The 27,259-nt window shown below is 34.1% G+C and overlaps 1 protein-coding gene across 2 annotated transcripts in view; it reads right to left on the reverse strand.

Moving 5' to 3' along the window:
- The window catches only part of DYNC2H1 (dynein cytoplasmic 2 heavy chain 1), a 367,862-nt gene that overhangs the window by 310,215 nt on the left and 30,388 nt on the right, over positions 1–27,259 (reverse strand). For both annotated transcript variants that reach the window (XM_065882515.1, XM_065882514.1), the window contains exons 13-26: positions 24,894–24,989; positions 20,619–20,771; positions 19,698–19,796; positions 18,503–18,642; positions 18,198–18,426; positions 17,188–17,315; positions 14,474–14,589; positions 11,382–11,509; positions 5,878–6,027; positions 4,887–5,092; positions 3,743–3,898; positions 3,539–3,653; positions 2,822–2,992; positions 1,458–1,840 (exon numbers count right to left, since the gene is read on the reverse strand). In XM_065882515.1, the coding sequence (XP_065738587.1) occupies positions 1,458–1,840; positions 2,822–2,992; positions 3,539–3,653; positions 3,743–3,898; positions 4,887–5,092; positions 5,878–6,027; positions 11,382–11,509; positions 14,474–14,589; positions 17,188–17,315; positions 18,198–18,426; positions 18,503–18,642; positions 19,698–19,796; positions 20,619–20,771; positions 24,894–24,989 (2,270 nt within the window). The remainder of the gene's footprint in view (positions 1–1,457; positions 1,841–2,821; positions 2,993–3,538; positions 3,654–3,742; positions 3,899–4,886; positions 5,093–5,877; positions 6,028–11,381; positions 11,510–14,473; positions 14,590–17,187; positions 17,316–18,197; positions 18,427–18,502; positions 18,643–19,697; positions 19,797–20,618; positions 20,772–24,893; positions 24,990–27,259) is intronic.

The following is a 27,259-nucleotide window of genomic DNA, read 5'->3' on the forward strand; positions in this document are numbered from 1 at the left end:
ATAGAGATAATGGCCCAGTGACAGAGAAAGATATTAAATAATTTCTCCAAATATTCAAATAAAATTATGATAAGTGCTAAGAAAGAAAAGCACAAAGGACTGTTTTGTACTAAGAAAGAATTAGTAAAAGGCTAATGCGGAAATCCCTAACCTATGACTTATTTGAGGAAGTAATTTAAGCTGAGATTTGAATGATAATGAAAAAGAAAAAGGCAATGAATAGGAGGCAAATAGTTTCTGGCAAAGACCATGAGAAAGAGTGTGGTATGTTAGAGAAACTAAAGGCTAGAGTCACTAAAGTAAAAAAAAAAAAAGAGAGAGAGAGCAGCACAAGAAAAGGCTAGAGAAATGGACAAGGAGCAGATCCTTAGATCTGCTTTATCCTCAGAACAACAGAAAGTCATGTTAAAGTTTTACTTAATGGAATAAAGGAAAGAAGTAATGTGGACTTCATTTTTAAAAGATTACTCTGGCTGTTGTGTGAAAAACTTACTGGAGAAGACAAAAATACGAATAAGTCAAAAGATTAGCCAGTAGTACAAGTGAGTGACAACAAAAATACTTCAGAATAAAATCAAAGAAGTAGAGATATAAAAGATATAATAAAATCGATTAGTAGGTTAGAATCAACAAAATTTGGTAACAAATGGATTTGGAAATGGAGGAAGAGGTCAAAGATATCCATTATGCTTCTGCCTTGAGCAGTTAGGTGGTACCATTTATCGGGAAGAAACCAGAGAGAAAAGAAAAGGGACTGTAGGAAAGGGACTGGGGGTAAATTCATGAATTTAGTTTTGACATGTTGAGGATATTTAATACATTTGGAGCTCAGAAAAGAAATATGAGCTCAATAAATAAGTTGAGGAGACCTCAGCAAATAGATGAGAATTGATTCTGAGTGTTTAAGATCATTAAGGAGAGAATATAGAGTGAGAAAACCTAAAGCTGAAAGGTGGAGAATGTCTACATCTAAATGTTTAGAAAGGGCTGAGGACTAGGAATCAGGAGTGGAACCAGAGAAATGGGCAGAAAACCAAAAAGGACAGGATCACAGAAGCCAAAAGAACAGACTTTCTAAGAAAGAAGAAATTTTCAACTCTATTAGATACTAGTCAGAGATAAAGTAAAATGAAAAATAAAAAATGCCCATCAGATTTACAATGGGAAAGTAATTGGTAACTTTAAGAAATACTAGGTATATATTAGTAATATTATTATTACTATTATACTATAGATATATTATTAATATAGGTAGAGTGGTAAAGATAGAAACCAGATCAAAATGATTCAAGTATATAACTGAATGAGAGAAACTCATTTCTCAGAAGGGTCCAGTAGGAAAAAAGTTGAGGACACAGATGACGCTAATAATGTAAAAGTAATTAGCTTGTATTAAGTACCTCACTATATGAATAAAAACCATCATATGTGTCTTTGTCTTATGTAGTTGTACTGACCTAAAATCTTCATCAACTCTGTTGAAGCGCATCTGTTCTTTTGGCAATGCTCCACGGCCAAAAATGGGTTCCAAATATACCCACTTTCTCTGAATGTGGTTTAAATTCTGTAGGTACTCATCTAACTCTGCAAGTTTTCTTTCCCAAATTGACACTTTATCTTCAAATCCTTTATAATAAGGAGAATCCTTTAAGGACTGAAGAAGGCACCTATTATCTCCAACTTGATTTACTATATCCTTCCAGTCTTTAATCAGCTTGATAGTTCGACATTGGCTGTCTTCATAATCAACCAATGTAAATACTGCTCCAACTCCCCAAAGATCAAGTTCTCGTAAAGCTTCTCTGATTGTAACTTCACCTTGTGCACGACTATTTAAATCCTATTTAACACAAAATATTCATATTTATTACTTCAACATTATCATATAAATAAGTTATATCTATTTTATAAGAAGATATATTTTTATTTGACTTTGCACCATAAAGAAAAAAAAAATTTAAGTGGATTATTTTCATCAATCCAAGAGAATTACTGGCAAATGTATTAAGGGATATCAGATATCTAGTTCACATGGTCAAATATATACAGAGTTCTGTCTTATGCTTTTTACTTCTAAAAAAACCCCAAAATTTAAGCATCCACTGCAAACCACAAAAATATTTTAAATTTTGCAGAACTCAGCCATTTTATTGTAATTTAACTGTAAGTTCCAATACATCTTAAATGATTAGCAACCATCTAGAATTACCTCCTACAGCAGTCATGCTTTATAACCTTATGATTATCTACATATGCTCCAGGATTATCAGCAAAGATGAAAGTATACATATTAGATAATATATTAGAAAATAAAACAATTTGACATCAGAAGTCCTTTTATTTTTTTACATTAAATGGGCAGAACACAAAATAGAAAGTCTGCTACTTATGATATAATTGTACAAGTTTTACTTTCACCTGAGACCTATGCTAAAACTGATTAGCAAATTGGTTCCTTGTTTAGTTCTCTGTATTTTTGTACCCCTTAGCTTCTATTTATAATATACCCTATAATTTTAAATGTATTTTATAAAATGCTTTGTACTTGTTTGCTTTTTGATTAAAGCTGACTTCCTTCTTAAAGTAAGACATATTTTATTTCAGATTTTTTCTCTCAAAGAAGGGGTTTATATTGTTTCTATAACCCCATCAATAGATTCAGATGTATTACTAATGAAAGAATAATGGAAAAATGGAACACTGTCACTATTTTAAGGGAAGAAAGAAATTTAACTTGCTGCTTTATTTAAATAAAAAATAAAGCAAAAATGTATGTCAACAAAGGTCAGATCTATGAGATATTTATAAAAGTGATTCTTACTTTAAGGTCTGAAGCTCTGGCAACAATTGTAGCAGCTACTCTAAGCAGATCACCAAACAGTAATTTATCTAGACTAGTTCCCCGAGGAAGGCCAAGTAGACGAAAAAGGTCAAGCCAGTGATCTGGAGAAAGATGCTCCCCTCTCACATATTTCAAGATAGGGACTACGATCTGTTAAAAAAGAAGAAAAGACGACTTATGTATGTATATATACAAGCAAAATGTAAATTATTATTTAATTTTATTATAATTATCTATAAGATTTTTAATTACTGTATTATCTTATTTAACAATCTTAAAATCAAATTCTTAAAAAGAATTGTATAAAACTTTTTATTAAACATTGCTGTGGATACATGCAAATTTCCCTTGGTAGCTTGATATATTTTAAAACATGACCTAAAATATTTCTATTATTATAAATTTAGGAAATGACCTACATCCTAAATATGCTAAATGACCCATATCCTAATTGCTAAGTTATAAATACTCCACTATATAACTTTAACCATAAATTTCTTAGTTATAACTTCTTTCAAACTGAAGCAGAAATATCAGTAACTTCTATGGTTTACTCTATACTTTCTATTTTTTTCATGTAATGGAATCATTAAAAATATATAAACTAAAATTACAGTTCAGTCACTACATAATAAAACGATACATGAAAGCTCCAAACACCATTTTTAAATAGTAAGATAAGTAAAACTATCTTACTTTATATTTGTCAACCTCTGATTGTAATTTCACCGTCATTACTGAATGTTCTTCAACCTTTCTTAATCTGTCATGCCAATTCATCAAAAATTCCTCAAACAGATATGTCTTAGTCCTGTAAAATACCAGAAACATATCTTAAATTTTACATCCCAAAAAATACCACAAAACTATCAGAATCTAAATACTATTTATGAATCAAACCTAAAAGTAATCCAATCTTCATTGGCCATTTCTTGAAATCCTTGCTGAAACTCTTCATAAAGAGCCCAAATTTGTACACAGCTCTCAATGTCCTTAGAGATGCTATATGCCAAGGAGAAGTTGGGCTCTTCTAGGCCAAAATGATGGCAATCATCACTATAGAAACAAGTAGCAAATATCATTAATTTTTTAAAAAGAAAAACTGTTAAATATCAATAAGTTTAACTAATTAATATTTAACTGCATTCTCTGTGTGTGTTTGTGTGCAAGTATCTGACAGCAGAGGTAGACAGTGGGAGGCTATGTCTACTTTACATAAGAATTTTACTTAACTACTTAGGAACGAGCTCTTCCAAATTCATTAATATGCATTTTTTCCAAAGGAGTCAAAGTAAAATTGGTAATATATATAAATATATTTTATGTATATATGTCATATATATAAATATTCAGAATTGCACAAATTTATGGATTAATCTGAGAACAGATTAAAGAATATCCATTAATATTCTTCTAGGTTGAAAGAATTAGCTTCTAGAACATAAGATATTCTTCATCTAATTAATGTAATGTCACTTAATAAACGTGGTACTAAAACCTCCACTCACCTATGAAGCCAATTAATTTATGGATGCATTTACCTAAATGGACCAAACCTAACACAATTATTAAACTTAATATTTGTATTATTATAACATAAAACAACAAATATTTTTCTTTGAAGTCTCATCATTTTGCTAGGTTCATTTTTTTTCCCAGAAGCTCTAAAAGTAATTGTCCATTAATTTTATATATTCCATTTTTAAGTACAATGAGATCACATAAAGCAATATTCCAACTCCCTAATTTAACTTTTAAGTAAATTTAATTTTCTATTATTATTATTTAATTTGCTATTATAACTTCTATTATTTCTATTCCTAGGCCTAACCAGAAATCTGCTTTTCTCTTAAAATCCTAATATGATTCAACAACTCCTAAGAAAGCAGTAGCATGAGCACTTAATACTGGTATTTTTAAAACTGCTGAAGTTTATAAGGAAAGACATTAAGATAATAAATATAAGAACATTACTAGCTTAATATATAAATACAAAACTCTTTTTTCCAAAATGTGTACTATCAGTTTTAAAGAATAAACATACACCAGCTTTTTTCTTATGACTTCAAGATCATCAAACTCAATTTTTTTCTCTTTTATTGACTTGGCACTTTTATCAAGAGTATTTTGCTGGCCAGTTTCAATAACATCATCACCAGGCTTTAGTTGGTCCCAACGAGCTTTAAATTTTTCCAGTTCTTGATAATAGATCTGAAGACATGATTTCACATTTCCTTTCATCACTTCAATCTATAAGGTAATAGAGTTTACACAATTTAATTCAAAGTAAAATCTTACTTTATATTCACATTTTTATTTCCAACATTTCAATTTAAAGGTCAAAAAATATCAGTATCAGCTTTTCAAAGATTATTCTTTATTACTGATTTCAAGTACAATAAAATAACTCAAAAATAAATTAGATCATAAATTTACAAAAACGAGATATACTGCAAACATCATCATTACAAAATCATTCATGTGATTAACAGCATCCATCATAACTATCAACAAAATCAAAGTGATAAAAAAAATTTGATCAATGACCTCCAGTTGTTCTACCTGATTATACAGCTGTTTAATAAAGGAGGGCATTTCCCAGTCTCCCATGCAGCTAACAGCCATAAGACTAAGTGCTGATCAATAGGATATGAGTGCAATAGATGTGTACAACTTCCAGATTATACCCTTAAAAGATACCATACACAGTAGGTAAATAAATTTATTCATAAGAAAGACTGAAAATAATGTCACATACATTCCTGGTACGGTAGGAAACAAAGATAAACTATATGACATGAACACCATTTATACAAAGTGTTTTACTGTATGGAAGTACTGAGGGAGGTCAATTTCATCAGCAATATATTGGGTTGGCCAAAAAGTTCCTTCAGGTTTTTCCATAAGATGTCACAGAAAACCTGAGCTTATAAATTCTTACAAACCTGAGCTATAATGGAATAAAGATAAACAAGAAATCTTAAATGAGAAAAAAAACTGTTTCCATTTTAACAAAATGACCAAAAGGTTCTTACCTGATCTTTAATCATAAGTTGGTGACTTTCCATCATCAACTCAAATTTATCCCACTTAGCTTTCAGATTACTAATTGTTTCTAAACCTCCACCTGCCACAGTCCGTAAAAGTCTGTTTTTATCTTCAGCTTCTTGAAATAAGGGCAAAATCTAAAGGTTAAAAAATGACATGTGAAAACCAACATATTTTATCAAATTTATTAAGATTCCATTTATTTAAAATTGTTTCATGATTTGCTTTTTAAATCAAGATTTTTGCTTTTACATAATTTGTTTTGTTTTTTTCTGTTTTTTTTTTTAAAAAGATGTTGGGGGTAGGAGTTTATTAACTTATTTATTTATTTTTGCTGTATTGGGTCTTCGTTTCTGTGCCAGGGCTTTCTCTAGTTGTGGCAAGTGGGGGCCACTCTTCATCACGGTGCACAGGCCTCTCACTATCACAGCCTCTCTTGTTGTGGAGCACAGGCTCCAGACACGCAGGCTCAGTACTTGTGGCTCACGGGCCTAGTTGCTCTGTGGCATGTGGGATCCTCACAGACCAGGGCTCGAACCCGTGTCCCCTGCATTAGCAGGCAGATTCTCAACCACTGCGCGACCAGGGAAGCCCAATTTGTTTTGTTTTGTTTTTCTTTTTCTTTTGGTTATTTAGTAACATATTGTTTAGTCTCCATGTGTTTTTTACATTTCTTTCCCTGTAATTCATTTCTAATCTCATAGTGTTGTGGTCAGAAAAGAAGCTTGATATGATTTCAATTTTCTTAAATTAATTGAGGCTTGATTTGTGACCCAAGATGTGATCTATCCTGGAGAATGTCCATGCACACGTGAGAAGAAATTGTAATCCGCTGTTTTAGGATGGAATGTCCTATAAATATCGATTAAATCTCTCTGGTCTACTGTGTCATTTAAAGCTTCTGTTTCCTTATTTATTTTCACTTTGGATGATCTGTCCATTGGTGTAAGCGAGGTGTTAAAGTCCCCCACTATTACTGTGTTACTGTCGATTTCCTCTTTTATAGCTGTTAGCAGTTGCCTTATGTATTGAGGTGCTCCTATGTTGGGTGCATATACATTTATAATTGTTATATCTTCTTCTTGGATTGATCCCTTGATCATTAAGTAGTGTCCTTCCTTGTCTCTTGTAACATTCTTTATTTTAAAGTCTGTTTTATCTGATATGAGTATTGCTACTCCAGCTTTCTTTTGATTACCATTTGCATGGAGTATCTTTTTCCATCCCCTCACTTTTAGTCTGTATGTGTCCATAAGTCTGAAGTGGATCTCTTGTAGACAGCATATATATGGGTCTTGTTTTTGTATCCATTCAGCAAGCCTGTGTCTTTTGGTTGGAGCATCTAATCCATTCACGTTTAAGGTAATTATTAACATGTATGTTCCTATGACTATTTTCTTAATTGTTTTGGGTTTGTTCTTATAGGTCCTTTTCTTCTCTTGTGTTTCCCACTTAGAGAATTTCCTTTAGCACTTGTTGTAGAGCTGGTCTGGTGGTGCTGAATTCTCTTAGCTTTTGCTTGTCTGTAAAGCTTTTGATTTCTCCATCGAATCTGAATGAGATCCTTGCCGGGTAGAGGAATCTTGGTTGTAGGTTCTTCCCTTTCATCACTTTAAGTATATCATGCCACTCCCTTCTGGCTTGTAGAGTTTCTGCTGAGAAATCAGCTGTTAACCTTATGGGAGTTCCCTTGTATGTTATTTGTCGTTTTTCCCTTGCTGCTTTCAATAATTTTTCTTTGTCTTTAACTTTTGCCAATTTGATTACTGTGTGCCTTGGCGTGTTTCTCCTTGGGTTTATCCTGTATGGGACTCTCTGTGCTTCCTGGACTTGGGTGGCTATTTCCTTTCCCATGTTAGGGAATTTTTCGACTATAATCTCTTCAAATATTTTCTCGGCTCCTTTATCTCTCTCTTCTCCTTCTGGGACCCGTATAATGCGAATGTTGTTGCATTTAATGTTGTCCCAGAGGTCTCTTGGGCTGTCTTCATTTCTTTTCATTCTTTTTTCTTTATTCTGTTCTGCGGCAACGAATTCCACCATTCTGCCTTCCAGGTCACTTATCCATCCTTCTGCCTCAGTTATTCTGCTATTGATTCCTTCTAGGGTAGTTTTCATTTTGGTTATTGTATTGTTCATCTCTGTTTGTTTGTTCTCTAATTCTTCTAGGTCTTTGTTAAACACTTCTTGCATCTTCTCGATCTTTGCCTCCATTTTTTTTCCAAGGTCCTGGATCATCTTCACTATCATTATTCTGAATTCTTTTTCTGGAAGGTTTCCTATCTCTACTTCATTTAGTTGTTTTTCTGGGGTTTTATCTTGTCCCTTCATCTGGTACATAGCCCTCTGACTTTTCATCTTGTCTATCTTTCTGTGAATGTGTTTTTTGTTCCACAGGCTGCAGGACTGTAGTTCTTCTTGCTTCTGCTTTCTGCTCTCTGGTGTATGAGGCTATCTAAGAGGCTGTGTAAGTGTCCTGATGGGAGGGACTGTACATAATTTGTTATATCCTGGATATAAAGTTTCTAACATTTATTATTATATGCAAACTCAACTAAGACACTTAAATATCAAAAGTTAAAAAGGATAATAAAAGTGGTAATATGAAACTTAATTAAATCATGAATATAGGAAGACAATACTATAGCTGTTCAAAGTGAAGTTCTTATTATAAAAGTTCCATTCATAAGAAAATGCTAAAGAGGCTTCTAAAATTAGTGACTATCTAAAAGCACAGATTAACTAAATTATCCTACTGAACAGAGAAGGGTAAGTCATGAAAAAAAAGGTACTTAAGAAAGGGAAAACTGAAGAATCGGAACCAAGCTCCTGTATTCAGCTTCTACCTGAAATGCCCTGAGCTGTGTATAATGAGCAGTCTGTTAAACAGTCTAGGTGTATGTCAGTAAGTGCTAAACTACTCAAATTGCTTCTAGGCCTTTTAGAGCACCATAAAAGAACAGTGTCCTATAATTTATACCTGTGCTTTTACTACTCAACAAAGCAATAAAATCCACTGAAAGATATTTTAAAATCACTGTGCATATATAATAGGCAAAAAAAAAAAAAAATTAAAACATATCTCAATGACCAGCTTGCAATTTCTGGGCAGGATCAGTTTCACCTGAGAAACAGAAAAACAATGGACCAAGAATCCATGTTGTACTAGGAAAATCAGTGAGAGAAAAAATAGAGCAGGATTCTAATTTCCTGTATGTGAATAGAACTTAGCCTGTGAAGACATTAAAACAGTTTTCAAGTCCACCTGCATGCATTCCTACTTCTTCAAATCCACACGCCAACAGAGAGACATACCAAAACACAATTCTGTAACATCTTGCTGCTTAAAACCCAGCAACGACTCCTCAGTGCCCACAAAATCAAACCTAAGATCCTTAATGTGACTCACATGACCTAGATTCTGCCTAGCTCTTTATACTGTCTCGTGCCACTTCCTGCCTCACATGTTGTTCCCAACATACATCTATTTCTCATAGTTTTTGTGATGACACACTTTCATCCCACTTCATTATCAATCTCCTTAGCTGCCTCCATCTATGCTTGAACTCTAAATTTCAGAAAGCTCAAAGCTGATCCTATAACCTCTACAGTTTGTTATCAACCAGATGATCTAGTTCAATCCTATGGCTTTAAACATCATGAATATTAAGAGGATTTCCAAATTTATATCTCTAGTCTTCAACTTTACTCTAACTTCCTTATTCCTTATTCTACCTGACATCTCAATCCCCACCACTTCCAATCTCCAAACAACTCCCCTCTCTAGTCATCCTCATCTCAGTAAATGGTACCATTAGCTTTCCAGCTGCTCAAGCCAAAAACCTAGGAGACATGTTTATTGCTTTTTCTCTAAGCTCCGTCTACTTCTAATACATCAGAAGACCTTGGTGCTAACTCTAAAGTGCATCATTAATTTCTCCGGTTCTCTCCATCTCCTCTGCTACTCCATGGAACAAGCTTCCATCACCTCTTGTATACAAGTTGCAATATCCTACTAACTGGACTCTCTGCTACTATTGTCTCCCTCCAATCCATTCTTTACAGAGCAGCCAGAGTAATCACTTCAAAATGTAAACCAGACTGTATCCCTTCCCTGCTTAAATCCCTGTAAGGACTTTCTATTACTTTTAGAAAAAAAACCCAAATCCTTATGATTGTTTAAAAGTACCTTCATAATCTGGCCCTTGCCAACCTCTCCAATTTCACCTCAAACCATTTTTTCCTTGAATAATATGGCTTTCTTGATAACTAAGTTTCTTGACAATATTTTCACCTATCTTCCTTAAGCATACCAAACTCCTTCTCTACCTTAAGATCTTTGTATTTGTTGTTCTGTCTGCCCCCTAAATCGCGGAATGGTTGCCTCCTTAAGTTTTTCAGGTCTCAGTGCAGATAGATGTCATCTATCTGATAAGGTATCCACAATCGTCCACTCTAAGAAACATCCCCCAGATTATCATGCACTGCTCTAGCTCCTCTTGCTCCTCTCTTTTCTCTGTCCTGTCTCTGTCTCTGTCTCTGTCTCTCCCTCTCTCTCTCTCTGACACACACACACACAAACACATACACACACGAATGCAAATTTCATGAGAATAGAGCATGTTCATAGCTGTAACCACAACTCCTAGCACAATGCCTAGAATATATCAGGTGATCTGTAAGTATCTGTCAAATAAATAAATGAATGAACACCTCTGCTAAATCAAGCTAACTGCCACAGCTCATAATACTATTCCTTCTTTAGTTATTTCCTTCTACTAGACAGTACATTATTTTATTTGCCTTTAAATCCTCTTTATACCTTTAAGCTTTCCATATAAAAGTTTATAATTCCTTCCACCATGAAGGTATATTATTTCATTTACCTCTAATCTATCTAATAATTTTAAGCCTATCATATAATAGGAGCATAAAAAACTTTGTATTCTATTTTGAATTATTTCTCCTCCTTCTTCTAAACATAACTAAGATCATCTATAATATGTTCTATAAAATTCTGACTTGCTTATTCTAGGCTCTAGCCTTCTAGATACTGTTTTTATGAATCCTTCACTTTTTTTTATCTTTGTCTCTAATTATGAGCTCCTCCATTATATGTGAGTGTGTGTGTGTGTGTGTGTGTGTGTGTGTGTGTGCGCTCCTAATTCTGCTCTAACTTCATACTTCAGCATCTTAAAAGTACAAACCTGGAAGTAACAGTATGAATTATTTATGTTTAGTTTTATTCTAATAAGCCACATCATAAAAGAGACCACAAATACTTCTGAAAATAATAATAAGCATTATTGTTACTATTTCATTACAACAACATAACATCAAGAGTCCAGTCATGAACTGATCAATTGGACTAGATTTTATAGACTTCCTTATAATGCAATTATATGATATTTCTAAATAGTCACATAAAATTACCTAATTTAATCATCCCCAGTACAGTAAAAGAATAAATAAATTGCTTTGTGATTCTCACCTCTGGCTTCCGTTCTTGTAGATTACTATATTGTAAATTTGCATTACCTATCTCTTCCACAGATTGCGGCATAATTGTTAAGACTGCCATAGCTTCAGTGACGAATGTATCAATTTCATGTAAATGAGCTGAAATAGGTAACATTGAAATATAAGAAAAATTATTATTATCACGAAAAATATTTAATTACATAATTTCTAAATCAAGGAATGTTAGAAGTAGTCACTATATGAAATACATTAAATCCTAAGTAGTCATTTGCTTTCATAAAGCAAAATTCAAAATGTAGAATAAGCAAAGAAATTTCTTCTCATGAAACTGTAATTGTTTTACATGACACTTAAAATTTTTGAGAAGAAATTTACAATGTACTCACTCAGTAAATTTTACTCAAAATTGGTAACTTTTTCAGTCTTTTAAATAATATGCTAAAACACCACAGCTTAAAGGAAAAAAGAAACACTGATATTTTGGAAAATAGTATAGGCATACCTCATTTTATTGTGCTTCACTTTATTGTGCTTTGCAGATATTGCATTTTTTACATATTGAAGGTTTGTGGCAACTCTGCATGGAGCAAGTTTATCAGTGGCATTTTTCCAACAGCATTTACTTGCTTCATGTCTCTGTGTCACGTCTTGGTAATTCCCCCAATATTTCAAACTTTTCCATTATTAATTACATTTGTTATGGTGATCTGTGATCAGTGATCTTTGATGTTACTGTTGTAATTGTTTTGGGGCACCATGAACCACACCCACGTAAAACAGTGAACTTAACTGACAAATGTTGTATATATTCTGGCTGTTTCACCTCTCTATTCCCTGAGACACAAAAATATTGAAATTGGGCCAATTAATAAGGCTACAATGGCCCCTGAGTATTCAAGTGAAAGAAAGAGTGACACATCTCTCACTTTAAACCAAAAGCTAGAAATGATTAAGCTTAGTGAGGAAGGCATGTCTAATGATGAGACAGCCCAAAAACTAGGCCTCTTGCACCAAACAGTTAGCCAACGAAAAGTTCTTAAGGGAAATTAATATGCTGTACTCCAGTGAACACAAATGATAAGAAAGCGAAACAGGATCACTGTTTATATGGAGAAAGTTTTAGTGATCTGGACAGAAGATCAAACCAGCTACAACAGCCCCTTAAGCCACAGCATAATCCAGATCAAGGCCCCAACTCTCCTCAATTCTGTAAAGACTGAGAGAGGTGAGGAAGCTGCAGAAGAAAAGTTTGAAGCTAACAGAGGTTGGTTCATGAGATTTAAAGAAAGAAGCCATCTCCACAACATAAAAAGTATAAGATGAAGCAGCATGTGCTGATACACAAACTGCAGCAAGTTATCCAGATGATCTAGCTAAGATAGTTAATGAAAGCTGCTCCACTAAACAACAGATTTTCAATGGAGATGAAGAAGCCTTCTATTAGAAGACGATACCATCGAGGACTTTCACAGCTAGAGAGAAGTCAATGCCTGGATTCAAAGATTCAAAAGATAGGCTGACTCTCTTGTTAGAGGCTAATGCAGCTGGTAACTTAAGTTGATGCCAATGCTCATCTGCCATTCAAAAAAATCACAGCACCTTTAAGAATTATGTTGAATCTATTCTGCCTGTGCTCCAGAAATGGAACAACAAAGCTTGATGACAGCACATCTGTTTACAATATGGTTTACTGAATATTTTAAGCTCACTGCTGAGAGCTACTGCTCAGAAAAAAAGATTCAAAATACAACTGCTCATTGACAATGCACCTGCTCACCCAAGTGCTCTGATGGAGATGTACAAGATACATGTTGTTTTCATGCCTGCTAACACAACATCCATTCTGCCGCCCATAGATCAATAAGTAATTTCAACATTCAAGTCTTATTATTTAAGAAATACATTTTCTAAGGCTATAGCTGCAACTAAGAGTGATTTCTCTGATGCATCTAGGCAAAATAAATTGAAAATCTTCTGGAAGGGATTCACCATTCCAGATGCAATTAAGAGCATTCGTGATTCATGGAAAGAGGTCAAAATATAAATGTTAACAGGAGTTTGGAAGAAGTTGCTTCCAACCCTCATGGATGACTTTGAGGGATTCAAGACTTCAGTGGAGGAAGTAACTAAAGATAAGATAAAAACAGCAAGAGAACTAGAATTAGAGGTGGAGCTTAAAGATGTGAATGAATTCCTGCAATCTCATGATAAAACTTTCACAAATGAGGCATTGCTTCTTATGGATAAGCAAAGAAAGTGGTTACTTGTAATTTTGAGAATCTAGTCCTGGTGAAGATGCTGTGAAGATTGTTGAAATGACAACGATTTAGAATATTGAATGAACTTAGTTAATGAAGCAGCAGCAGGGTTTGAGGAGGCTGACTCCAATTTTGAAAGAAGTATTACTGTGGGTAAAATGCTATCAAACAGCATTGCACGCTACAGAGAAAGGAAGAGTCAATCGATGCAGCACACTTCAGAGTTGTCTTATTTTAAGAAACTGCCACGGCCACCCCCACCCTTCAGCAACCACCTCCCTGATCAGTCAGCAGCCATCAACGTCAAGGCAAGACCCTCCACCAGCAAAAAGATTATGACTCACTGAAGGCTCAGGTGATGGTTAGCATTTTTTAGCAATAAAGCATTTTTTAACTAAGGTATGTAAATTGTTTATTCAGACATAATGCTTACTGCAACCTTAACAGACTACAGTATATGTAAACATAACTTATATATGCACTGGGAGACCAAAAGATTCCCACGGCTCTCTTTATCACAATATTCTTTATTGCGGTGGTCTGGAACTAAACCCACAATATCTCCAAGTTATGCCTGTAGTCATTTGAAGAGATAAGGATAAATACATTTTACCAAAATTATCTCCTTTCTCAGTAGCATATGCAACAAACTGATACTAGCTCACACTGCAAATAATAAAAAATGCCTTCAAATTTTAGACCTCTCAGGAGTTGAATATGGAGTTTCCTACTTTATTAAAACTACTTTAAGCATATTTTATTTCATATTACTTTCTAGATTATCTTTTATTTTAATCATCGAGATTCATATTTCATAACTATAAAAATGTAAAAGTGTCTTTACCCTGAATGGACTTCTTCAAAGAAAGAACAAGCACGTCAAATAACTTCTGGATGAGATCATCAATCACAGTCTTCACAGGGTTACAATTAATATTTAAACAATCTACCTTGACAGTACTGAAAAATGCCAAAGGACATATTCTGACATGAAAAAGACTAATTACAAGAAAAGAGTCTCATTATAATATGAGTTTGTGTAATACATTTTACAATATCACCCAAACATATTATTGTGATCTTTAAGCACATTTAAATTTCATTTAGCAAAAATGAACACATACTAATACTAACACATACTAATACTAACACATACTAACACATACTAATATGAAATTTTTCATTAAACAATGATTTTGTTATAATTCTACAGCTTTTAATAATCCAATGTATCAGTTTAAAAAAAAGCAGCACATTATGAATTTACTAAAGTATCAACATGAATATATTTAAATTTTTACATGCTTTACTTGTCACAGTATGTAACATACTTATTTAAAGATTTATAAAATAAATTATTATCCTGTAGTCAAAGTACAAGCAATAATGATAGGGAAAATAAAACAAACATAGAAAGTGAATATAGATTATGAAAACACTAAAGCAATAAAACATACCATTTTCTACCTATCTAATTCACAAGAATGCAATGAATTGTTAATTCATATCTTCAATCATGTGGGCAAATAGAAAACTCTCAGAACTGTTGGTCAGAGTATAAAACAATACAACTTTTGCAAGGGCAATTTACCTATATCAAGTAATTTAAAAATAGGTATATTCTTTTATCTTAGTAACTTCACTTTTAGAATTTATCCTAAGGAGATTTTCAGGGCAGACTCCAAGATTTACATACAGGTATCTTCTTCAAAGTACTAATTATAATAGTGAAAAAACAGAAGTAAACTAAATACCAGAGTGGCTAAATAAATTATTATATATCTATACAATTTAAAGTCGTATTTTTGAGGACCAGATAATGACATGGTGAAATACTAATGATTAGTGTTAAATAAATAGCTGGATACAGTATGGTCCAAATTTTGTAAGCAGATGTACTAATATGTCCAAAACATCAAATATTAACAGCAATTGTCATTATGCCTTTTTATATTTTAAAAAATTTATAAAACAAATGTCTCTTCTCTATTCCTCATCCCTCATCTTCCTTCAAAAGTAAGACCCCTTAATACCTCATAATATTTCCTCCTCCACATTTTGAATACCAACAACTTGATTCAATTAATTATTACTGGGTTTCTGGATGAAGACAGACGAACCTCTCTTCCTCCAGGATTTCGTGATTCCACCATACAACTCATTATTTCCAGATTAACATTCCTAATGTATAGCTTTGGTACTAACACGCTTCTGTTTAGAAACCTTCAACAACTAATCATTCTAACATGAATAACATCCAAATTCCCTGTTTTAGAATGTAAGACTCTCCCAAATCTGTACTTTATCTACCCCTTTCCAGAAATATCTCCTCTAGTCCCTAATAAAACATTAACCCTAATCAAATTCTCAATTAACCAACTTCTGTTTTCAGTATATAAATCCCTCTCCTGAGAGACTCTGCTTTAACCTCCAATTCTCATTTCTACCCATCAAAATCCTAGTTCAACTATTTCTATCTTAATGAAGCTTTCCCTGATTTTGCCACAAATGGATGGGATGTCATCATCCTGTAAATCTCCATAGCCTTTAGTCCAGTCTCTAATATGGAATATAGATTATTCTATCTAGTATTAATAACAATTAATAACAACTAGCATTTATTGAGAACTTAACCTCTACCATTAATTTACATGCAAATTACTCATTTAATCGGCAAAACACTGAGATAAATAATATAGTTGTAATTGCTTTAAAGCTGAGGAAATGGAGGTTCACAGGGTTGAAATGATTGTCAAACTCACGCAGCTAGTAAGAGCCATCTACCTCCAGAGCCCACTCTCTCAACGCCTGCATGTACTTGACTTAATCATCAAACATACTTGTCTTATTGCACTACGAGAGAGCAAGCAAATTCATCTCAGGAACTCTGTCTTTATCTTTCTACTCCCACAGGACAAGGTTTTGCATATTGTAAATGAGCACCAAATAGTTATTGAAAGAAAGAACAAATGGATTAATAAAAGTGATATTATACTTTATAGGTAATATATACACAATTAAACAAGGCCCTTCCTTCCTTCCCAGGGCTTATTGCATAGAATGGTTTCAGTGATCGGAATTTCAGAGAGTGAGGGGGATATTCTGGGTTATGAAATGCCCCTCAGAAGGTCTCTTCCACATTTAGGGCAATACCCAGATGCAGCACTATCTTGTGTGCCTCCCAGGGCATTTTGAAAGGGGGCAGAGCCTTACAAAATTGGAGTCAAATGTCCTCCAGTATGCTCTCAGTAGTAGATTCTTACCATTCTTAGACTGTGCCCGTGCACATCAATATTAGATCCTCACACCAGATCTGGAGAGAAGCCTCTTCCCCCAATCTGTCCTATCCAACTAGGTCTCAGCCAGCTGAACCTCTAGAAGAGGTTTTCTTAGTCTCAGCAATTCTCTACTCAGATGATTCTCAAGTGTCATAGCTGAGCTCTAGAGGAGGTAAGACCGATGACTGGACTTCAGTACCACTAAGTGAAGAGTACCCATACTATCCCATGGCAAGAACTGCTATGATACATAAGTACTACTTTAACTTCTGTATCATACCTTGGAAGTCGTTCTACTTCTTTCCCTTTTATTTTCAGTGCTTTAAAATTTTTCTCCCAATCATGTACTGTAGAAAGATGCTTTTCCACTAGAGCTTCCATATCAACTTGCCCAATTATAATCCATTCCTGTATAAATGGAAAACATATTATTAAAAAAATAGAATAAGTTACCATTTAAAAGATTAGAGTCCAACTATTAAAAACAATAAAAAGGGGCAAATGTGAGGTTTCAAATAAATTTCAGTTTAAGTATATAAATGTAATCATTATCACATAGCCTAAAGAATGAACAGGAAAAAGAAACAATACATAAAAATATACTGATCATAAAACTTTTTTGAAGAGACTGCAAAAAACTTTTCTTTAGATTCTCAAGTTTGATGTGTCAAAGACAGAATCACTTTTGCAAAGCCAAGAGCTACTACAGGCAACAAATCCGAAAGTATCCAGATTCAATTAATTCCAGAAAAATAAAATGCAGAGGAAGCACTGCAGTGGCAGTTAAGAAACTTGATGAATTCTCAGTCATATGCCTCAGGATCAATCAAACGAGCAATAAATGCAACAGGGGTTTATCTCTGGAGAGTTAGTATGATGCACCTTAACAAAAGTAAGAAATTAAATCAACTCAATTTCATTAACGTTGAGGGCTTCCCTCCATGGATTGCTCTCAATCCAAAGAATAAAGAAAAGGATATATTTTCCTGAAAGGAATTAAAAATGACACAACAGAGTCACGTCAAATTCCAAGTTGATACAACATTCAAAAAAAGAAAAGAAAGAGAAACTAGCTTCTCAATCTTCAAAAATAGAGGAAAAAAATTTAGGGTAACATTTTTCTCATCTATAGCATAAACCTAGATTGTATATAAATTCTAAACTTTGGCTCTCTGGCTTGCATATTTTTACTTTATGCCACACAAGATAATTTGTTGATTTGTACATTTAATACTAATTCAATCAATCAGATGAATATTACAATAGGACAGAAAATTACATGTTCCATACCTTATGTTGATGTAAAACAGCTGACAATCTCCTAAATAGATCTTCTGCTTTGCTGAAAATAGTCAGAAATCCACTTGCATTTCTATCAATCATAATAGAAAAAATAGATTCATCTCCTGCCTCACCCACTCCCTTAAACTGATTAGGAATGCCGATGAATCTCTTCATTTCTCTATAATATTTAGCCCGAATTTCTTCAAAAGGAGGCTTGAATTGTAATCGTCCTTGTCTGAAAGCAAATAAATAACTTTAACATATAAATTATTGGAAAAGTATAGATTGAAAATTAGTTTAAAAAATCTTACTTGTATGTTAAGTCTATATTTATTTCTGGCAGATTCTCATTAAGTGCTTCTAAGCCCATCTGATACTGATGTTCCAGAGCTTTGTACAGTTGATGATTCCAGTGCTGTTTCCACGCATGCATGTCACTTGCTTGGAATCCCTAATATGTTATATTCACATTTTTTATTTAATAATTAGGTGGTAGAATGGGTTTTCATTTAATGCTTTCATAACACATTTGGTAAAATTATAAGCAAAAAAACCCTCACCTTAAATATCTTAAAACATGTAATTCCTTAATTGCTACTTGTATATATAAAGTCAAATATGAAAATCTCTAATCTTCGTGCTTATAAATAGTACACAAAAAGATCAGAAAAATTTTTAAAATAAAGTTAATAGTAAATGCATTTTACATATGGACTTTATTTTATGATCCTATTAAAACAACAACAATAACAGGAACAATAGTTTATTTTGTAAATTTCTTAGTCCTTTTTCAAAAATTCCCATCAAGTATAACTCTTCTATTCCCTTCACTCCCTAAATAATCCATTGCACATTTAAAAACATGATACATTTAAAACAAAAGAATGCACAGTATAGTTTACATACTTTTTTGCTTCCATATAACCATAAACATATCAATTCTAATACTTTCATTTTTATTTTTTTCTTGAAGTTCTAAGAGCTGAAAAATATATGTAAATGTTTAAGATATTTACCTCATATTCCACTAAGATCCCTTTATCACCTACTAGGTAGACTCTGTGCAAACTACTTTTGTACAGATCATCTCATATCAAAATGCATGTGGAACTGACATTTTACCCAAAAAAAAGAAAAAATTCTGAAACAGAGTTATTTCAGTCATTAGCCTTCTGCCTAAACTTAACTTTGTCACAACAGACGTAACCATCACCTAAAAGAAAACTAACAAATGATAGATATTTTAGCACCATGTCAGAGAAACTATTTACAAAGTCTAAATTGAGGGATCTGGAATTCCGTTAAGACAAACAGAAACATATTTTTAAACGTAAATGCATTGCTAATTTATGGTCTTTATATATAATTCAGTCAAATTCTAAATTTATGAGGAATTCATGAGTAAAAATTTACAGATAACCTTTATGAACTTTTCATCAATTCATATATTCACATTCTGAAAAGGTCATATTACAAAGTGTAGACACAAAGTAAAACACACTTTACCTGTGCTTCTACACTTGCTAAGCCAGTTCTTAATTCTTGTAATCCATCTTTCCACCGCTGTTGCTGCCGAAGCAAATCAATGTTCATAAGAACTACCACCTATTAAAAATTAGAACATAATAATTTCAGTAGAAAATCTTGACAGGTACCACCTTACCCAAGTGATAAAGGTTAACTCAACCTATAATAAGACATATCAATACCTAATCAATGTACTGAGAAAGGCAAAATATCACTTCTGTGGCATTCCTACCAAAATTGTATAATCTCAATCTAAAATGAGAAAGCATCATATAAAACCAAATCAAGAGACATTGCAGGGGCTTCCCTGGTGGCGCAGTGGTTGAGAGTCCACCTGCCGATGCAGGGGACGCGGGTTCGTGCCCCGGTCCAGGAAGATCCCACATGCCGCGGAGCGGCTGGGCCAGTGAGCCATGGCCGCTGAGCCTGCGCTTCCAGAGCCTGTGCTCCGCAACGGGAGAGGCCACAACAGTGAGAGGCCCGCATACCGCAAAGAAAAAAAAAAAAAAAGAAACATTACAAAATAACTGACCAGTACTCATCAAAAGTATCAAGGTCATGAAAAACAAGGTAAGACTGAGGAGTAGGAGACGACAGAGCCTCAACATTTAAATGCAAGGTGGGATCCTGGACTGGACACTCAAAAGGAAAAAGGACATCAGTGGAAAAAGTTATAAAATTCAAAACAGTTTATTTCCTAGTTTTGATAAATGTACTATGGTTACATAAGTTGATGACAATAGGGAAAGCTGGGTGAAGGGCAAGTGTGAACCCTTTAAACTATTTTTGCAACTTTAAGTCTCAAATTATTTCCAAATAGGAAGTTATTTAAAATTATAACCTAATTACTTTTTAAATAATACTATTCATAGCTTATTAAATTTTATAAATAAAATATACCTTTTCACAAAATGTAATGTGCCATTTTCTCAGTCTTCTATTTTCAGTGGCAAGTCGTTCAGCAGCATTTTGGAGTTTTTGGATGTAGCCTTCTAATTCTTTAGGATTATTCCAAGTAATCTGTGACTTTCCCCCACTTCCTGCTTTTGAATTCTAAGGTACAACAAATGACATTTAGTATTTAACACATTTCTTTTTTTGAAAAGATTCAATATTCTACATCATTAGTCCAATTATCCCTAACATTGACGTGCAATAAAAGAGCACACAATAGTTTTTTCCATTTTATAAATGATAAGGCATTCTGCCCAGAACTGAGTAGCCCCATTCCTTCCAAGTTCTCCCTCTTACAACTAAAATACCCTGGACATAACACAACAAACAAGCATAGGAATACTAAAAGATAGAAATAAGAAGGTGGACAGCCTAGAAACCTTGGGAATTGAGGAACAACACACCTGTGTTTCCTTAATGTCTCTCTTATATCCCAGACAGTATGCTGGAGAAGCCTCCAACCTGGAACCACCCCCAGAGACAGACAAAAAACCTCCAGAAGAAGCCTGTTCCCTCTGTCCACAGGACCAGAAAAACAGTGGCCTAATGACAGAAAACCTTTTTAGCAATATGCACCCTACTCCAACTTAACACCAATAGAAACCCACCCCCTTCTTCAGTTTCATTGGGGCCAGGAAGTGAGCTGATCTTCCATCCCCTGCTTATGTCAGTGGGGCTTAACAGAGAGCTGAGCCTCTACCCCCATTACGCTGCAACAGAGCAGTGTGAATCAGCCCTCCACATCCTCCCAATCATGTCAACAGAGCTTAGAAGGGAGCTAGGCTTACACTCTACTTGGAGGCAACAAGACACTGCCAATTGGAGTCCCACTTTCATGGGAAGGTGTCAGTAGAGGAAAAGGGGTCACTAAACTTCAACTCCACTCATCTGAAAAGGAAGCAGTGCAAGTCAGTGTTCCATTTTTGTCAGGATGGTATCTGCAAAGCCCAGCAGAAATTTTAACATATACACTCACCCTGTCCTCAAGCTGTACCTCACTGTTTCAGAAAGAAACAACGCATCACTTAGAAGGGAATGCAAATTTGAATGGCAGTGGATTTCTCAGCTGAAACCATGAGGGCCAGGAGGAAGTGGAACAACATTTTAAAGTGCTAAAAGAAAACAACTGTTGGGCTTCCCTGGAGGCACAGTGGTTAAGAATCCACCTGCCAATGCAGGGGACCCGTGTTCGAGCCCTGGTCCGGGAAGATCCCACGTGCCATGGAGCAACTAAGTCCATGCACCACAACTACTGACCCTGCACTCTAGAGCCCATGAGCCACAACTACTGAAGCCCATGAGCCTAGAGCCCATGCTCCACAACAAGAGAAGCCACCGCAATGAGAAGCTCACGCACTGCAACAAAGAGCAGCCCCCACTCGCCGCAACTAGAAGAAAGCCCATGTGCAGCAAGGAAAACCCAATGCAGCCAAAAATAAATAAATAAAATAAAATAAATGAAACATTAAAAAAATAAAGTAACTTAGAAACAATTTCTCTAAAAAAAAAAGAATATAGACAACAACTGTCAACCATGAATTTTATATCTGGTGAAAATATCCTTCAGGAATGAGGGAAAATAAAAACATTTTAAACAAAAACTAAGAGAATCTGTCACTAGCAAACCTACTCTTAAAAGTATGGCTAAAGGAAGTTTTCTCAATAAGAAGGAAATGACTTTTTTTAAAAAAGCGTGGAACTTTAGAAAGGAAAAAAGAACATTGGGATGTGGAAAACGTAAATAAAAAAGAAACTATCCTTCTCATGAGTTTCTTAAATCATATTTGATGATTGAAGCAAACCCCATTTGATGCAGTGTTTCATGTATGTAAAGGTTACTAAATATTTAAGACAAATATATAAAAATGAAGAGGATAAAGAGACCTAACTACAAGTGAGGTTTCTATACTTCACTTGAACTGGTATATATTAAGGCATAGCAAGTCTCTGGCATATTGTGACCCTCTATAAACAGCTGATGAATGAATGAAACTAAACAATTATAATAAATTCAATAAAATACTCTGTGAATCAGTTCAAAAAATATTTACTGAATATTTACTACACACTACTTACTGTTGTATTACTAGTGTATAAAAATAAATAAAGAGTTCCTGCTCTCCAATATAGAGAGTGGCCAGGGGAGTATTAAGAACTTTAGTGTTCCTTCTCCTCCTATCTTAGTTTTTGTCCCCTACTATGTCTCATTTAACATATGCTAAATATAATTATTTACTGCTCGCAACCCAATTTCTCAAAATAAGCTTCCTTTTTAGAAATATCAACAGATGTAATTTTGAATACATTTATTAGAGAAGAAAGGGCTCTGAACACTCTGATTTAAAACATTATCTATTAGGTGAAAAAGTTTAAAAATAATAAAGTATTAACCCATTTTCAAAAAGTACACTTGTAAATATGCACAGAAAAAAAAGTTTAAAATGACATATACACTATTAAGAATGGCCAACTCTTAGTAGTACAATCATAAAACATTTGTTCTTTCTGTTTACCTATATTTTTGAAACTTTCCATCATAACTCATATTGAGCTTTGGCAATAAGAAAAAAAATTTAATAACATCTATAATATGAATTATATAACTTCTAGTAAATTTTAAGCCTGAGAACTAGTGTGCATTAAAAAGTTAACTTAGCAGGTCTGACTGCTATCCCTTAAACGGTCTGCTTAAAAGATTGGCCCTTAGTTGGCATCTGAGAACTTGGATTTTGGAAGAGTTCCCACCACTCTAATTTTTAAGAGTGGCTCACTGTACCTAAACAATATGGTTTATGCTGAACACTTGATTGCCTTCTGGGAATCTGGAATTTTGGTACATATTAAGGCAGAAGATACCTACATGACCAGTTCCCAATAAAAGCCTGGGCAATGATCTTTCCTAGTAAAGCAATATTTCACATGTGCTACTTCTTGCTGGAGAAATTAAGCATGCCCTGGGTGATTACATTGGGAAAGGACTCTTGAAAGCTTGCACCTGGTTTCCCCAGGACTTCACCCCATGTACCTTTTCCTTTGCTGACTTTGCTTGCCTCCTCTCACTGTAATAAATCATAAGTAAATCATCTGTGAGTACAACTATACCCTGAGGCCTATGAGTCCTCCTAGTAAATCACAGAACCTGGGGGTGGTCTTGAGAACCATGACACAACTAGCTATCCACTTTAAATAAAAGAAGAATTAATGGGTATATCCCTCTTCTATTAATCTTTTAAAATATTTCATGTCTCTGAAGATTAAAAATGTTTACTTCAAAAAGTGAGCAGTCACATACTAACAGTTTAAAAACTAGTGTGGGTTTTCCTAATTTCTTATGTGTGGATATTTAAATAAGCATAGATAAAGAGCAAATAAAACTTAAATTATAAAATCAGGAGATGATGGAAAAGCACTAAAGAGTCTTGTATATAAGGACCTCGCACTTCAGTGAATAAGTAAATATAATAGCATACAAGTTTGTATACAGTAAGTCCCCTACATACGAACGAGTTCCATTCCGAGAGCACATTCATAAGTCCAATTTGTTTGCAAATCCAAAAAAGTTAGCCTAGGTACGCAACTAACACAATCAGCTATATTGTACTGTACTGTAATAGGCTTATAATACCTTTCACATAAATAATACATAAAAAGCAGACACAAAAATTTAAAAAAACGTTTTTAATCTTAGCAGTACAGTACCTTGAAAAGCACACTAGTACAGTACAACAGCTGGCATAAAGGGGCTGGCATCGAGTGATCAGGCAAGAAGAGTTACTGACTGGAGGAGGCAGAAGGGGTGAGAGATGGTAGAGCTGAAGGATCGTCAGCAACAGGAGCCGGAAGGCAAGCTGTAGTTTCACTCATGCCTGATGTTGATGGAACGCACGTTCACATCTCTCGAAGTTCGCAACTTGAAGGTTCATATGTAGGGGACTTACTGTACTACATATATATATATATATATATATATATATATATATATATATATATATATATAATTCAATTGATAAAAATCAGCACCAAAATATGTGAAACATTATAACTGTTTAAATCTACAGTTGTAAAAAATGTTACTTGTTAAGACTGAAGGAAGTCACTGTGGAGCAAAATAAAGCCTTAGATCAATGGCTGTGTTAAGCTGAAGGGTATATGAAAAAACTAAGAAATAAGAAACACTTCACATGTAAAATCTAATTATAATAGCATAAAAAGTCCATTTACCTTAATTATCTGTTCAAACGCTAAGGCAGATTGTAACATCATTGGTCTCTGACTTTGAATCATTTGCTGATCGATAGAATTGTAAAAATGTGCCACCTACAAAGTAAAATTCCAATTAGGAATAATTAATAATAAATAGCAACTTAATTTAAAATTTTTCATTTTTAATTATTTGAATGGAAATATTAACTCTTCTCAATTATAAAATTTAGCAAAAAATTAGTTTTTCATCTCCAATACAGCACTTACACATATATTAACATACAAAAGCAGCAAGTGTAAGTATGTGCTGAGTTCCTATAATCTGCCAAGTCATGTTCTGGTGGGTGATTAAACAAAAACTATAAAACCTAGTCCCTGGAATCAAGAAGTTCACAGCCTCATAGGAAACACAGAGGAAACCAGTAAAGCATGTTAAAGTGCTAAAAAAGTGAACTTATTCTTGCAACTCTAAGAACCTGTTCCTTCGTCAGTATATAACACAATGATTTACCCATTTCTCAGACCAAAAAAAACTTTTGAGTTGTCCTTAACGCTTCTCTCACATCCCACACGAGTAGAAGTCTATTGACTGTGCCTTCAAAACATATATTGAATTCAACCACTTCACTCACCTCCATCAATCCCACCGCAATTCAAGCACCCTCAACTCCTGGCAAGACCAGTGCAACAGTATCAGAACTGGTCTGTTTCCAACTGTGGCCCTATGGTCTATTCAAAGCATTCAGAGTAGCCAGAATAGTCCTTTCTTAAACATAAATAGTATCATACCTTTAGCCTATTCAAAACTTTCAAATGACTCCCCAAAATATTTGAGAATAAAATGTAAAATCCTAAAATTCTTACCTGAAACCTTCCAATGGTTTCCCAACACACTTAAGAATGAAATCCAAATCTAAAATCCTTACCTTGGCACATTATACATAAACTGGCCTTTAGCCCCGCACAAACCCCTCCCTAATTGCACTGCAGTAAAATTGGCCTCCTTGCTGTTTACCTAACTCTAGAGTCTTCCCTAAGAAACTCTGAAAGTCATTCATTCCCTCTGCCTGCAACAGTCTTCCTCCAGATATCTGCATGGTTCTTTCGCTCATTTTATGCCATGTCTCTTCTCAAATATTACATTTTCATTAAGGCCTCCCCTGGCCATTCTGTATAAAATAGCAGTATTTGTCACAGTCCTATTACTGTTTTCTTTTTCTTCAAATATGTGCTTATCACTACCTAACACTGTATTATTCATGCATTTGCTATCTATGTCCCATAATAGTGTCACTCAGTAAATGTCATTCATTGAATTAATCAATGAATCAAAAAATAGAGATACCTACAAGGTACCATGGTGGACAAAACAGGACACTGCCAACTCTGTCAGGGAAAAAGGACAGGTTCAGGGAAGAAGATCAAGTGGACACCGTGGAGTGAGTTTAATTAAGGACTTTAAGAAGACTGTCTTAATTTTTATATCCCTAGCATGTCAAAAATTCCTGGCACAGAGCAGGTGCTTAAAAATGTTTCTTAACTAATTTTATAGCAAGTCACTACTTTCCACTAGTATGCATAAAAATATACTTTATTTCGTGGGGAATAACCACTCTATTTGTTCTGTACCACAACAGCAGTCCCAGAAAAAGCCCAATCAGGAAAACTAGAAACAAAATAATATATAAAATTATAGCAATGTGGCCATACTGTTTTCTATCCAACATCCTACTTCATAGCCTCCACTCTAACTAAATGTGTGCTCATAAGTAAAGGTATACACAATACATTCTCCCAGTTGCTCTTCCAGGGGTAAATACAAATACTATATGATCATTCAAGCATCTTTTGAGCTTTTATTTTGTTAGACTAAATGCTTAGGATAAAGAAGTCAGCAAGCCTCTCTGCTTTGGAATATATAGTCCCTCTATCTGAAATGATCACTCACACTACCTTGTGATCTTGAGAAAACATACGTATGCTCTTTCAAACTCACATTAAACATCATTCCTCTGTAAAGATTTATCTGATACTATCTCTACCCTACCCAGGAAAATAATTGAAAATGCCCACCTCTATGCTTTCACAGGACTTTCTGAACATCTATCTATAATATAGTATTCATTAAACACTGTATCTACTTGTTGACTATCTGTCACCACTATATGAATTGTAATGGAATAAATATGGGCTTTGGAGTCAGGGAGACTTGGTATTAAATCCTAACTTCATAACTTACTAGCTGTGTAGTACTGGGAAAACTATGCTACAAATCTGATCCCCAATTAGATCAATGAAAAATGGGGGTGAGGGTAATTGAAATAACATGAATACAGTATCTACCAGAAGCCCGGATATTTAATGAGAACTCAATGTTTAGTTTG

The sequence above is a fragment of the Phocoena phocoena genome, chromosome 8 (genome assembly GCF_963924675.1).
Source record: "Phocoena phocoena chromosome 8, mPhoPho1.1, whole genome shotgun sequence".
Classification (NCBI taxonomy): Eukaryota; Metazoa; Chordata; class Mammalia; order Artiodactyla; family Phocoenidae; genus Phocoena; species Phocoena phocoena.